Source organism: Cnephaeus nilssonii, assembly GCF_951640355.1.
Source record: "Cnephaeus nilssonii genome assembly, chromosome: 21".
Taxonomy (NCBI): Eukaryota; Metazoa; Chordata; class Mammalia; order Chiroptera; family Vespertilionidae; genus Cnephaeus; species Cnephaeus nilssonii.
In genome coordinates this window covers 25,189,854-25,203,241 of record NC_137092.1, presented here as the reverse complement: position 1 = coordinate 25,203,241, position 13,388 = coordinate 25,189,854, and the positions used below count along the sequence as shown (strand labels likewise).

The 13,388-nt window shown below is 38.9% G+C and overlaps 1 protein-coding gene across 7 annotated transcripts in view; it reads right to left on the bottom strand.

Moving 5' to 3' along the window:
• Window positions 1–13,388, bottom strand: part of SMG7 (SMG7 nonsense mediated mRNA decay factor) — a 60,100-nt gene that overhangs the window by 24,297 nt on the left and 22,415 nt on the right. For all 7 annotated transcript variants that reach the window (XM_079761608.1, XM_079761613.1, XM_079761609.1 and 4 more), the window contains exons 2-8: window positions 10,635–10,666; window positions 7,792–7,909; window positions 6,008–6,140; window positions 4,743–4,914; window positions 3,463–3,534; window positions 2,454–2,604; window positions 1,959–2,094 (exon numbers count right to left, since the gene is read on the bottom strand). In XM_079761608.1, coding sequence (XP_079617734.1) covers window positions 1,959–2,094; window positions 2,454–2,604; window positions 3,463–3,534; window positions 4,743–4,914; window positions 6,008–6,140; window positions 7,792–7,909; window positions 10,635–10,666 — 814 coding nt within the window. The remainder of the gene's footprint in view (window positions 1–1,958; window positions 2,095–2,453; window positions 2,605–3,462; window positions 3,535–4,742; window positions 4,915–6,007; window positions 6,141–7,791; window positions 7,910–10,634; window positions 10,667–13,388) is intronic.

Below are 13,388 nucleotides of genomic sequence, written 5' to 3'. Positions count from 1 at the left end.
TTGAATATTTACTCAACTATGCTAAAATTTCACTCCACAATGTTGTTCTGACATTTTAGTACTGGGTAAGGTTTAAAATAGATCTGCCTCATCCTGTGTTTAATTTTAGAGTGCAGGAATGATACTTCACAATTGCCCACACACTCCCACCAGAACTTCACATACAGAATTATATATTTGAAGAGAATATTAGTGTTTGAGGTTGAACCAAGTGTAAAACTGACTAGACTCTAGACTAGAATAACTTACATGGAGAGGATTTCATTAAGGTAGGTTCCACACCCTCCCTGTTTGGGGAGTGTATCTTTCATAGAACAAGAGAGCTAGAAGCAATCTCAAGAGGTCATCTTATCCAATCCCGATATGTAACAGGACTACACCTACACCATCCAAGAAGATAGCTGTCAACCTGACTTTTAAGTTCTCAAAGGAGAGTCCTCAGCAACACCCTACACATCTCTACTCAAATTCTAAGATTTAATTTAGTTCTGACTCCAGGAAAGACAAAGATATGTCATTTTAAAATAATCTTTCAGATATCTGAAAACTTATAATGAAGCATTGAGACTTGTTTGTTCTTTCCAGGCTGAATAGCTGCAGGCATTACAAAGTAAGTTGTTGCTTTTATGCACCACCCCACCCACCACCCACCCCCGCCCTCTAGAAATCATGGACTAAGTTTACATATGTCACTAAGAGAAGCAAAAAACTGCAAGGGACTCTTATTTTAGAAGCTTATTTTAAAACAAACAATTTTATTATAGTTATTTACTATACTCTCTTTCACACAAAAAGTATCAACTATGCCTGGCTTATGTGGCTCAGTGGTTGAGTGTTGACCTATGGACCAGGAGGTTGTGGTTCAATTTCAGGTCAGGGCACAAGCCTGAGCTGTGGGCTAGATCCCCAATGGGGACAGTGCAGGAGGCAGCTGATCAATGATTCTCTCTTATCATTGATGTTTCTATCTCTTTCTCCCTCTCCCTTCCTCTCTGAAATCAATTTAACTTTTATACTTTATATAAAAGTATCAATTAAAAATTAATTATCTGTAAAAACTACTTCACATTTATTACATTTGGCTAATTTATGTCTCTTAATTAAGTTCTACAATCTCTGAATTGTGAGACTTTTATAATATTTGTAAAACTATAAAGAAGTTATAGACCAGCGGTCACCAACCTTTTAGACCTCATGGACCACCGGTTGGCAACTGCTGTTATAGACAATTCCAAAGTGTAAAGATACCCAGAAGTAACCACGAAATAAAAAATGCTCATTGAGAATGTCTTGTTTAATGTTGATCCCAGTGACTAAAATAGTGACAGGTATACAACAGTCAAATATTTGTTGAATAAATTAAAAATAAAGTTAATACTTAATTTGGACTCCTCCCACATTTTACCTATCATACACTACATTTAAACTAATTTAATATACTAACCTAACCCAAGATAATTTTCACATACGTAACTAGAAATAATTGAGTAAAGTAATTGAATGAAATTTCTCATTTCTTTCTTTCAAACTACCACAAATCTTGATGAATCAAAATACAAGAGAAATGAGCTTGATTTGCAAAATGGAAATACCTATAAAATACGTAATGAAACCATATCTAAAAATATCTAATCCATCAAAAGCAGTACTTTCCAAATTGAAAAATAAATGTGCTTGGTCTGAGAAAGAAGGAGTTGTTTCTTTCCACTTGGATACTTTTTGCCAAATGGCAGCTACTTATTTATTAGCCCATTGTTGCTGCATGTATTTCTTTGTATAAACGGCACCTTAGTTTAAATCACAAGGATGCTGTATGCAAAACTTTCATATTTAATTTCAAAGTTAATTTTTACCAACAGTTCACAGTTAAGTAATGGCATGAAAACTGGGAGTCATATTCCTCCAAATCTTAGGCTTATTTAAACAAGACAATAAATTCTCTGGTTTTGAAATCTAACCTTAAACTGTTCTTCCAATTTTTCTCGAAGAGGGCTCAACTTTTCCAAGCTCTTACTCAGGTACACATGGCCGTGGAACTTAATAAAGGCTTTGATGAAGTCAGAAACACCCCACTTGGTTTTCACCTCATCCCGGCTGAAATGAAAGAAAAACTTCCATGAATCTTAAGCAGCAAAATGGCTAAAACCTCTTAAAGGAGGCTTCAGTTTGTAAAAATACAATGTTTGAACACCTAGAGAGAATTTTGCGCCTGACTGACTTTCAAATGTGACACTCTCAGGTGGAGGCAGTAATCAGCAGCCTGTACTCCTCTACTGGAAACAAATCAATTGCTGATTGGTCGAAATTTGGTGAAAACTATTATTTATTATTGTTTATAAATCAGGCAAGTATAAGAGAAGCATAGGGAACTGGTCATTATTTCTTATATGCCTAAATTTGAGGGGTAAAGCCTACCAGGTTACACAAAGACCTCTTGGGAAAGTCAGCCCTACCTTTCCAGTGCTTTAGAAAGTGCTTTCTGTAGATTCGTGGAGGCAGCTGGGAAAGGGAACTTCACAGCAATGCTTCTGCAGTAGTAGAAAATTGTGGTCAGATGGTCTCCCTTGGAAGAAGCTAAGATAGCCAACTGATTGTAAGGCTGACCTAGAGGAGAAAGTCAAAATTCTAAAGTAACTAAAGATGCACCAAGTTTTGCTATCAGAAAACAAATTATCAGTTTTCAAGCCTTTAAATTAATAAGGTGGAGTACTGGATAAAGTAAATGTCATGACAACCTCATTACAAATAGGCATAATGTAAACCATCACACTTCAGCAATGAAACATAAAATGTTTAGGTTAAAAAGCCACATAATTACAGTGGACAGCACTTTAAGTTCAAATACAACTGGTAGAAAGGGCTAGATAGTAAATATGTTTTGATTTGGGGGGTCAGAGTCTCTATTACAACTACCCGGCTCTGCCACTGCAGTGGGAAAGCAGCCACAGACAACACTAAACGAACAGTTTGCCGACTAACATCCCTGCTTGAGACTCTCTCAAGGTCTCCTTTTAGAATCTATAGAGGAATTTTAATGTGGCTTAACAAGAATGACTTATATCATCAAACATCTGTTGTAATTTCTCTACTTCAAGAATCACACTAACACCTATTTCTGGGACCAACAAAATACAAAACCACTACCTTTTAGATAATGAGATAATTTTCCTAGGACCGAAATGGTGGTATTAAAGAGAGAATTATTCTATAAGTAATTATGGAAGTCAGAGTTGTTGAAATAATTTTAGATCATGTTAGGGGATATTCTATTTATACTGTTTTAATTTACAACAGTTATTTTAGAAATTTCATTTCCAGTTATATAGAATGTGGTTAAAAGGGAAAATATGACAATCAATACCAAAAGTCCTAAACATGAAAGATAAGCCTTCAGTTATTTACCATTCAGTGGTACTGAATGAAGTGTCACTGTCCACCAGTTGACATGAGAGACTCACTCACCATTAGAGGGGACAAGCTGAGCTGCGTGCCTATAGTAGGACTCTGCCTGGCTGGTCTGGTTTCTGTATCGAGCTGAGAGGAGGAAGAAGAAAAAGTAGTTTAAAGAAAAACAAAGAAAGCAACAACTAGGGTAATATTTCCAAAACAGGCTATTGTTTTAAATTCTAAAGATAACAAACACATTAAAATTGATTTAAGAGCATTAAAGACAGAAAAATACTTTAAAACAAATTAACTATAGGATTATGTGTGAAGTGTCCATCCAGCCTTCCCTATTTGGGACATTCAGCATGTAACCAATTTTAAAGCTTACCTAGCCCCCACTTTCAGGTCCTCCAGTGTCATGCATCACCAGCTCTCACTACGCACTATGCTGGTGACCTGGAGCCGGCCAAGAAGGGGTGAGTTATATGGCACTTAAAAACAAAACAAAACAAAAAACACTATACAAGATGATCTGAAAATTATGTATTTCTTTCAATTATTTATAAAGTGATTTTGAAAAATGCCTCATACCTACTGCAATACTAAGTATGTGTGTGCAAAGAATACACTGACAGCAAAACAACCTAAATACACTATTCCTTGAATCTTCCTGCAGAACTTGGTGCTTACTTTGATGTGACCCCTCATGGAATTAGTGACTTATGACATCAAGAAATCTAAAATCTTTGATCTTAAAGCAGTAATGTTCTCAATTCCTTGTTATTTGAGGACAACAAAACATAATCCTATAGTTAATTTGTTTTACAACCATTTTTTAGGTCACCTTAAAGGAATGAACAAGAAATAAGTTATATAACATTCCCAGATTTAAATATATAAAATGGAAATACAAATTTAACTGTTAAAAGGAAACAGAAATGAGCTTTTAATGCACTGGCAGGAAGGAAAGAAGGCAATCTGGTTTCAGAAGGAATAATTCGTAAACCCCACAATTCTAGGAGTACAGACTTAATTTAGGAAATATTATGGCACCACTCTGAAAAGTTTAGCTTTGATTACATTTTTGCTATTTATCATTTGCCTACATCTGCACAAATCTGAATAAAATTTAAATCTTAATGTGAAAGTTACTTCCTTCAAGATCCTTCGCCAATGTCAAAACAATGAGAAAATCTAAGTGCCTTAAAATATATTTTAGTTTCCTCTTACGACCATCTAAATTGTGTTTGCATGCTCAGTTTACAGGGAAATCGAGCTTCCCTCTATGACCACACCAAAGAAAAGAATAAATGTATTATAAATGTATTATCAATTCCTTCACACCAAAGGCTCACCAATGTCTCCAAGGTGCACGAGGCAGTGCTGGCAGATATAGGAGCAGGAACTGGACTGTGGCTTCACTATGGCGCTGGTATGCGTCTGTTTATGGCTGATAATTCCCAACTGGGAAGACTTCACACGGCATGGTAAATCTACGTTAAACACTGTACACAGTTCTTGTAATAACTGAAAGGAAAACATAGCAAGATTTAGTATTAAGTCAGACCTGGCAAGTCAGAAGTGCTCTATAGTAAAACTTGTATACTTTAACATATGTATCTAATATCACATACTGCTGAGACCTGAGCAAGCACTTCAAGAAAATTTTATGGTAACCTTTTTCCCCCAATCATTTCTTTTTTAATAGCAGCAAATAATAACAGCAACAGTAATACTGTATTATACATGATACAATCATTTACTTTCATTTTCCCTTGTACATATGGTAATCCTTCATATGATAATTAGTAGCATTCATTACAAATCATCTCTCTTGAATTCTCAAGTATTCGAGCAATCTAGAATATGCATCTTAAAGGAACGGCAGCATTTTTTAAAAAGAACTTCAGTGCCTGGACAGTGTGGCTCAGTGGTTAAACATCGACCCATGAATCAAGAGGCCCCCAGTTCGATTCCCAGTCAGGGCACATACCTGAGTTAAAGGCTAGATCCCCAGTAGGGGGTGTGCAGGTAGCAGCCAATCGATAATGTTTCTCTCTTATTGATGTTTCTATCTATCCCTCTCCCTTCCTCTCAGTAAAAATCAATAAAAAACATACTTAAAAAAAAAAAAAAAAGACTTCAGCCAAACTCATTCAAAGGAGTCCACACGTGCTATACCTGCTTTCTTAATTCCTATTCATTCCTTAATCCATTATGATCTGGCTTCTTATGGTATACAATTTGGGGCATTTTTATTCACTTGAGATTATAGGTGATCAACTGGATGGCCCAATAGTGGTTACATAAAGTGGGTTTTTGTGTTTTGTTTTTTAAATATATTTCTATTGATTTCAGAGAGGAAGGAAGAGGGAGAGATAGAAACACCAATGATGAAAGAGAACCACTGATCGGCTGCCTCCTGCATGCCCCCAACTGGGGATAGAGCCTGCAACCCAGGCACATGCCCTTGACCGGAATCAAACCTGGGACCCTTCAGTCCACAGGCCAACGCTCTATCCACTGAGCCAAACCAGCCAGAGCCACAAAGTATTTATATGAACAACAAAATGTGTACAAAGAGAATTCTAGGAAAATTGGTATACAATGTAGAACTCACCTGAGTATAGAAGCCACTAGCTGCCTCTAGGAACAGAGAAAGGTTTGCCTGAACTTCACTCCGATTCGGGTTTGCTCGATTCTTTGCCTGGCCTTGTAGTGTTGTGATCTGATTCTTAAAGGCATGATTCCAGCTGAAAACAAAATGTAATTCTATTTGTATAGCAGTGACTCACTGGGCAGACACTGGTCCCCCTGAGAACAAGAAAGAACTGTTTGTTATAATTATAACATACTAGATAGTAAACCTGCATTAAAGATAGTGACTTAATTAAATAACTTTAGGCTCCCCTTTGAACAAGACTAGACACGCAGTAGAATCCAACTGGCCTTAGTAAACACTTAACCAAATATTTGAATAATCAGATTGTGGCTTTAGTTATTAATCTTTTAGTGCTACTAAAGTTAGAGCCTACTTAGGGATCCCAGTACAAAATCAGAACTACAGTGGTAACACCAATGTAAAAATAAATTAACAAATGTGCATACATTGTGCCAAAAAATAATTGAGTGTACCCTAACAAATGACATGTATAGAGGGAAAAAGTTTTGTAAATATTAAGCTATATCCCTTATTTCCCTAAAATCTATTTCTCACAGTTCTATTTCTAATTAATAGTTGGTTTCTCTTGGGGTTAATGTTTTCTTTAGAACTTGAAATATAAGGTCATTTTTTGACATTTTAATTTTAGCTATTTAAAAATAAGAAACAACACAATGCTGAAATACAGCATACCAAAATCCTGTTATAAAATGCCTTTCATTAATTGAGTTGTTTAGAGAATCATTTTAAATTCAGTTATGGTGAAATACAGCCACCTTCTAACTTGGAAATCACATGAGGGGGAAAAAACAGAACTAAGATGAAGGGATGATATTACTGGCTTGATTCAAGGAAGCAAACAGATAAAAGGTTTACAACCTACCTGGAAAGTACCTAACTCCTATCAATGTCAACTTTTAAGGCTCTAGAGCACTCCCTTAGAATTTTTGATGACATCTTATCCTTGACTCTAATGTCATAGATATGGATTTTGAGTGGTTGTGATTAAGCTCTATTACTAGATCTCAAAAAATCTTCACTGCAACTTTGGGAAATGGGCATTACTAAATAGAATGTTCTTAACTGATTTAACATTTTTCATCAGGCCAACGTCCTTGTTTCAATTTAAAAGATAAGGCCTTCCACAAAAGGCATTTATTTACTCACTTGGGAATCTGGTTATCTGCCATTTCACCCCTCAAAGAAAGAACGAGCAACCATTGAGCGACAGCCTGGTCAGTTGCTCAATGGTTGAGCATTCGACCTATGAACCAAGAGGTCACCAGTTCAATTCCCAGTCAGGGCACATGCCAGGGTTTCAGGCTCAATCCCTAGTAGCGGGTGTGCAGGAGGCAGCCAATCGATGTTTCTCTCTCATTGATGTTTTCCCCTCCCTTTTTCTCTATAAAATAAAAAAAAATATATTTAAAAAAAAATGAGTGGAGATAGCCTAAATATACAAAATCTTTCTTTAGTCTTATTAAGGGGGCATGGGGAAGGAAATACCTCTTTATTTTATGAAATGCCCTAAAGATCTTAATAAGAGCCGACTCGGAACATCTCTCTACCCACCCTCCCCCCGCCCCAATCACAAGTATTATAATATCTTTTCTTTTTTATTTTCATTGAAAAAGCTTACTCTGAGAGAGGTTAAAAAGAAACAACCACATTGTTCTTTACTATCCTAAAGTCTTGGTGAGATCCTTGATCTCAACAGGGACATCCCAAATGATAATACTTACAGATCCTGTTCTACTTTCTTGTCTAAAGCGTATTCCAAATCAGTAACTAGCATTTTCTGGTACAGGTCCTGCAGAGCCTGCCTGGATGTCCAGACCTCAGCTGGACCCAGCTTAGAATCTGAATAACAAAACAAAAATAGAATAGTAGACAGGTAAATAGAGAGTTAAGACCATTGTACCACACCAATGATTCCTTCCCCTCCCCATTCCCCAAAGTAAAAACCTGCTGTAAGTACCAGTATATACCACAGGTTGCTGAAGTTTTATACTACTGCATTTCAAATGACTTTCACATTTTGACTAATGACTAAATCTGTATGCTTCTGTATTTGTCTTTTAGCTTTAAAATAATACCATGAAATGAAAAAGGCTGAAAAAAAAAAAAAAGGAATGGTATGCCCTTTGTTTTGGGTTTGGATTTCTATGTATTCATACCATAGGAAGCCATAACCTCACACTAGCCACCCTCTTTGAAATGATGGACTGCCAAGTTGGTCTGTTTACTCTCACAACTATACCTCTCTTTGTCCAAAGCAGCTTTTTAAAAAATTTTTTAAAATTATTCTCACAATTGTCCTTATGAAATCTTCCTATCAGCTCATAATCCAGCAGCTGTTTGGGCATTCTGCTGTTACTCCTACTCTATATATGTCAATCCAACAAAACCAGGACAGTGAGCATTATTTTAATGATTGGTAGGATGCTTGCCAAGACACTTTTGTGAGCAATCCATACTTGCTATTTAATGTAAATGAGGACTGATAGCAGACAGTGATTAAACTGCTCAAGAGGCCAAATGAGACATTGCAAGATGAAATCAGAAAGTCAGGCTATTACTACACAAAATTTCAAATTGAGGCCATATTGTCTGCCAGAGTCCTAAAAGGCACATTAGCCTTTCCGATAAGTAGGCTTATGAGTGCAATAATTGACAGTGAGCTGCCTCAGTAGAACTTAATAATGGACTTTATAATATATATTTCCAACTGCCTGTTAGGCTGTCTGGTTGCATATTTTGCTGCTGTGCAATGGCATAATCTTCACTCTTGTTTTTAGGTTCTGCTATTAGTTTCTATAGCCACCATAATCCTATTCTGCAAGAAGAATCTTCTGGATATTTGAGTTAATCCTCACAAGAGTTTGCTGGCTACTAAAAAAAAGTTAGGGTATAATATCAGCTTCTTGCTCTTAAGTGTTAAATGATTAAATCAATAATATTTATACATTTTTTCAGCTCTGCTTCGTCAATGGCAGGGAAATAATCGGAAAAGATCACTATTTAAATGAATAGACTTAGTATCTTACTGGGAAGGCATTCTTACTAAGGGTGTTTAATAATTAAGATTGTACTTATAATGCCATCACAAGAGCATAACACAGTAGCTCAGAGTTGAAACTGATATCCAAAGAATGGGAAATGATGACAATTATGTTAACAACTAGCAGCCCTGCGCATGAATCCATGCACCAGTAGCTCTCTGAGGGGCTTGGTCGCTCCGTGCCCGCTGCCCGGAGGCCCACCTTGCAACGAAGCAAGCGTTCCACCAGGCGCTCACGCTGTCCGCTCTCAGCAGCCAAGCTACCCCCTGGGACTGGGGGGACTCCCGCGGGGCGGAGAGGACTGGGCGCTGCCATCTTGTGGCTATGGGAGCCACCATCTTTGTGTAGGAGTGATGGTTAATTTGCATATGAGCCTTTTATTAGATAGGATTATTAAATAGGATGGGAAGAAGTTAAGTGCTATACTAAGTAAACCTATAACAAGTGTTTGGAACTTTTTTCTTCTTTTTCCCTTGAACAAGATGACAATGAGATTACTCACAAATTCTTAGAGAACATTAGCCTATAATTGTACAAATTGAGAACAAGACATCGAAACAGTCCATTTCCTTTTCATCATAAATTTTGGCAGATATGATGATTATCACAATAGTTTAACTCTTCTTTGTGGGTTTCATTGCAGAACTAAATTCCTCAAAATTAGAACAAGGTCCATTATCACATATTTCTCTTACATTTTTGGATGGCGTATGCTATTATGGAGAGCATACTTATCACTAGAGTATTGCCATATTTCTTCATTTGGGGGTTAGAGTCATCTGCTCTCTTTAGTGACTAAGTCCAGTTATTTTTTTCAAAAACACCTTGGCTACTATTCAAAATAAAAAAGGGATAAAATAATAAAGGAATGTGGCGAGGCAGCTCACTCAACTTCAAACATGTCAGCAGTTTTCCTGCAAATATTTTTCTGAAGATTTACCTATTATTCCAATTTGAGGAATTATAAATAGGAAGATAAGAAACTAATACCAGACCTAGCCGGTTTGGCTCAGTGGATGGAGCGTCGGCCTGTGGACGGAAGGGTCCCGGGTTCGATTCCGGTCAGGTGCATGTACCTTGGTTGCAGGCAAATCCCCAGTATGGGGTGTGCAGGAGGCAGCTGATTGATGTTTCTCTCTCCTCGATGTTTCTATCTCTCTATCCCTTTCCCTTCCTCTGTGTAAAAAATAGTATCTTTAAAAAAAAAAAAAAAAAAAAAGAACCTAATACACCAAAGGATATTAGTGTTTATATAGTATGTGAATTTTTTTCTGTATGTCTGAAATCATTGATAAATAGTTCATAAAAGATAAATGATTCTCGGTAGTAAATTAGGTAATATCCAATCCTTTGTAGTACAGCTTACAGAAAATTCTTGACTGGTCATCATCTAAGTAAGAATTCAAAATATAAAACAATAAATATTTAAAGCAAATAAGTGCTACAAGTCATATAGTAAAGATACCCTTTACTTAATTTAATGGTGTAAAGTAAGTTCTGAAAAACAAAGGAGTAGCCACTACCTGTCATGTCAGCCTTCAGGACTTCTGCCTGCCTAAAAAGGAAAAAGAGAAGAGCAGTTAGAAACAAAGCAGGTGTACCCAGCAGAAATTAACACTAAAAGTTCACAGTTAAGTGAGCTCATCTACTACAATAAGGATGTAAGCAGCTCTATCTGTGGCACTGCAAACAGTCCCTCTGCTTTCTCATCCAGAGTAGCACTAGGTCTGGGCAAACTGATGCCAATACTTAAAAGTTTACAGGTCATCATAAAATCTTTGAGTTCACTTTCTTGCTGTTTGCATATAAATCAGATAGATTTAAGATAACAGTAAAAGGAGATCTATAATTCCAAGAGATTCTGGTCCAGGCTTCCACTGACCAAAAAAAAAAAAAAAAAAAAAAAAAAAAGATCAAAACTTTACACTATCCTACCTAATAAAAGAGTAATATGCAAATTAACAATCACTCTGCTACACCCACAAGCCATGCCCACCAGCCACACCCACCAGGCAATCAGAGCGAGTATGCAAATAAACCCAACCAAGATGGCTACAGCCACAGAGAGGAGGAGGGAGGCTTGGGTTTCCCAGGCGACAGAGGAAGCCAAGCTTTCCGCCTTCCCTTGCTGGCCTAAGCCTCCACTCAAGGCTACAAAGTTTCAATTATAGAAGGTAAACAAATCCAAACAGAAATGGCGGCAGCCACGGAGCTGGAAAGAACAGGAGACTAGGGTTGACCCCGGGCAATGGAAGAAGCAAAGCTTTCCGCATACCCTGGCCGGCCCAGGCCTCCGCTTAAGGCTACAAAGTTTCAATTATAGAAGATACACAAACCCCAAAAGAAATGGCTGCCAGCCACGAAGCGAGCAGAAGGCTTGGCTCCCTCGGCTCCGCTCCAGGCTACAAAGTTTCAATTGTAGAAGGTAAATAAATTCCAGATACCAGGGCCTCCGCTTGGGTCTCCAGGGAGCGTGGCTGGCCTGCAAACCACCATAGGCCCCTCGATCAGGCCGCCCCATGCCCCAAGGGAACCCCCACCCTGATTCGGGACACCCTTCAGGGAAAACCAGCTGGCCCCCACCCGTGCACCAGGCCTCTATTCTATCTAATAAAAGAGTAATATGCAGATTGACCATCACTCCAACACACAATATGGATGCCCCCATGTGGTCAAAGATCCTGCCCCCATGTGGACAGAAGATGGCCACCACAAGATGGCCAGCAGGGGAGGGCAGTTGGGAGGCACCAGGCCTGCAAGGGAGGGCAGTTGGAGGCTATCAACCCTGCAGGGGAAGGCAGTTAGGGGTGACCAGGCCAGCAGAGGAGGGAAGTTGGGGCAAACAGGCTGGCAGGGGAGCAGTTAGACATCAATCAGGCTGGCATGGGAGTGGTTAGGGGGTGATCAGGCTGGCAGGCAGAAGCGGTTAGGGGCAATCAGGAAGGCAGGCAGGCGAGCAGTTGGGAGCCAGCAGTCCTGGATTGTGAGAGAGATGTCCCAGATTGGAGAGTGTGCAGGCTGGGCTGAGGGACACCCCCCTCCCGCCCCCGTGCACGAATTTTGTGCACCGGGCCTCTAGTATTTTTATATAATGTAATCTGTCCAAGGAAAACTGCAAAAGTAAAAAATTCAAGCACTAACAAAAGTGAGAACATGGTATAAAACTCTGACGTAAATGTTAAATCACTCTGAAATCCCAGGGATTTTGATTCCTCAGTCGACAAGAGTAGAGGTGCTCACTCTATGCAGAGTTCTTTACTAGGTTCTGGAAGAGACACAAGCTAATGACTAAAATAATCTTGCTAAATTGCAATGATGAAAAGAAAGCTAAATGAAAAATATAACCACCCTGGGAGATAGCTACTATTAATTCCCAATCTATAAACAAAGAAACTGAAGCTCTGAAATGTAAAACAATTTGTCCAGCGTCACAACCAGCAATTAGGCACAATTAAGTGCAACCTAGTTATTTCTGACACCAAAGTCCAAGTTATTTCTATTTCTTTCAAATCAGAATAAAAATTCTATGACATAAAAAGCTGACATAGACTTATCTAGGTTTAGTTTTGTACTGTCAACTAAACACTAACATTTAAGTCAACTAGCTTATATGAAAACTAGAGGCCCGATGCACAAAATTGGTGCAAAAATAAGCCTTCCTTCCCCTGGCTGCCAGCACCGGCTTCCCTCTGACACCCAGGACCTAGGCTTCCCTCGCAGCCCCAGCTTCATCCAGAAAGACATCTGATCTAATTAGCATATTACGCTTTTATTATTATAGGTATCCTATCTAATAAAGAGGGAATATGCTAATTGACCCTCACATCATCGCAAACTGGCAGCGCCCACAGTCAATAAGGAGGAAATATGCTAACTGACTGCCCCACCCTCAAAGATGGTGGTGCCATCGAAACCGGTTTGGCTCAGTGGATGGAGCGTCGGCCTGCGGACTGAAGGGTCCCGGGTTTGATTCCGGTCAAGGGCATGTACCTTGGTTGCGGGCACATCCCCAGTGGGAGGTGTGCAGGAGGCAGCTGATCGATGTCTCTCTCTCATTGATGTTTCTAACTCTCTATCCCTCTCCCTTCCTCTCTGTAAAAAATCAATAAAATATATTTTTTTTAAAAAAAGATGGTGGCGCCCACAGCCACAAGATGGTGGCGCCCAGTCCCCTCAGCCCTGCTGGGGTGGCAGGCGCACAGCAAGGGCGGGCACAGTCGCTCCGTGCACCTGCCTCCGGATTCCCCCAGTCCCCTCAGCCCCCAGCCTCCCAGGGC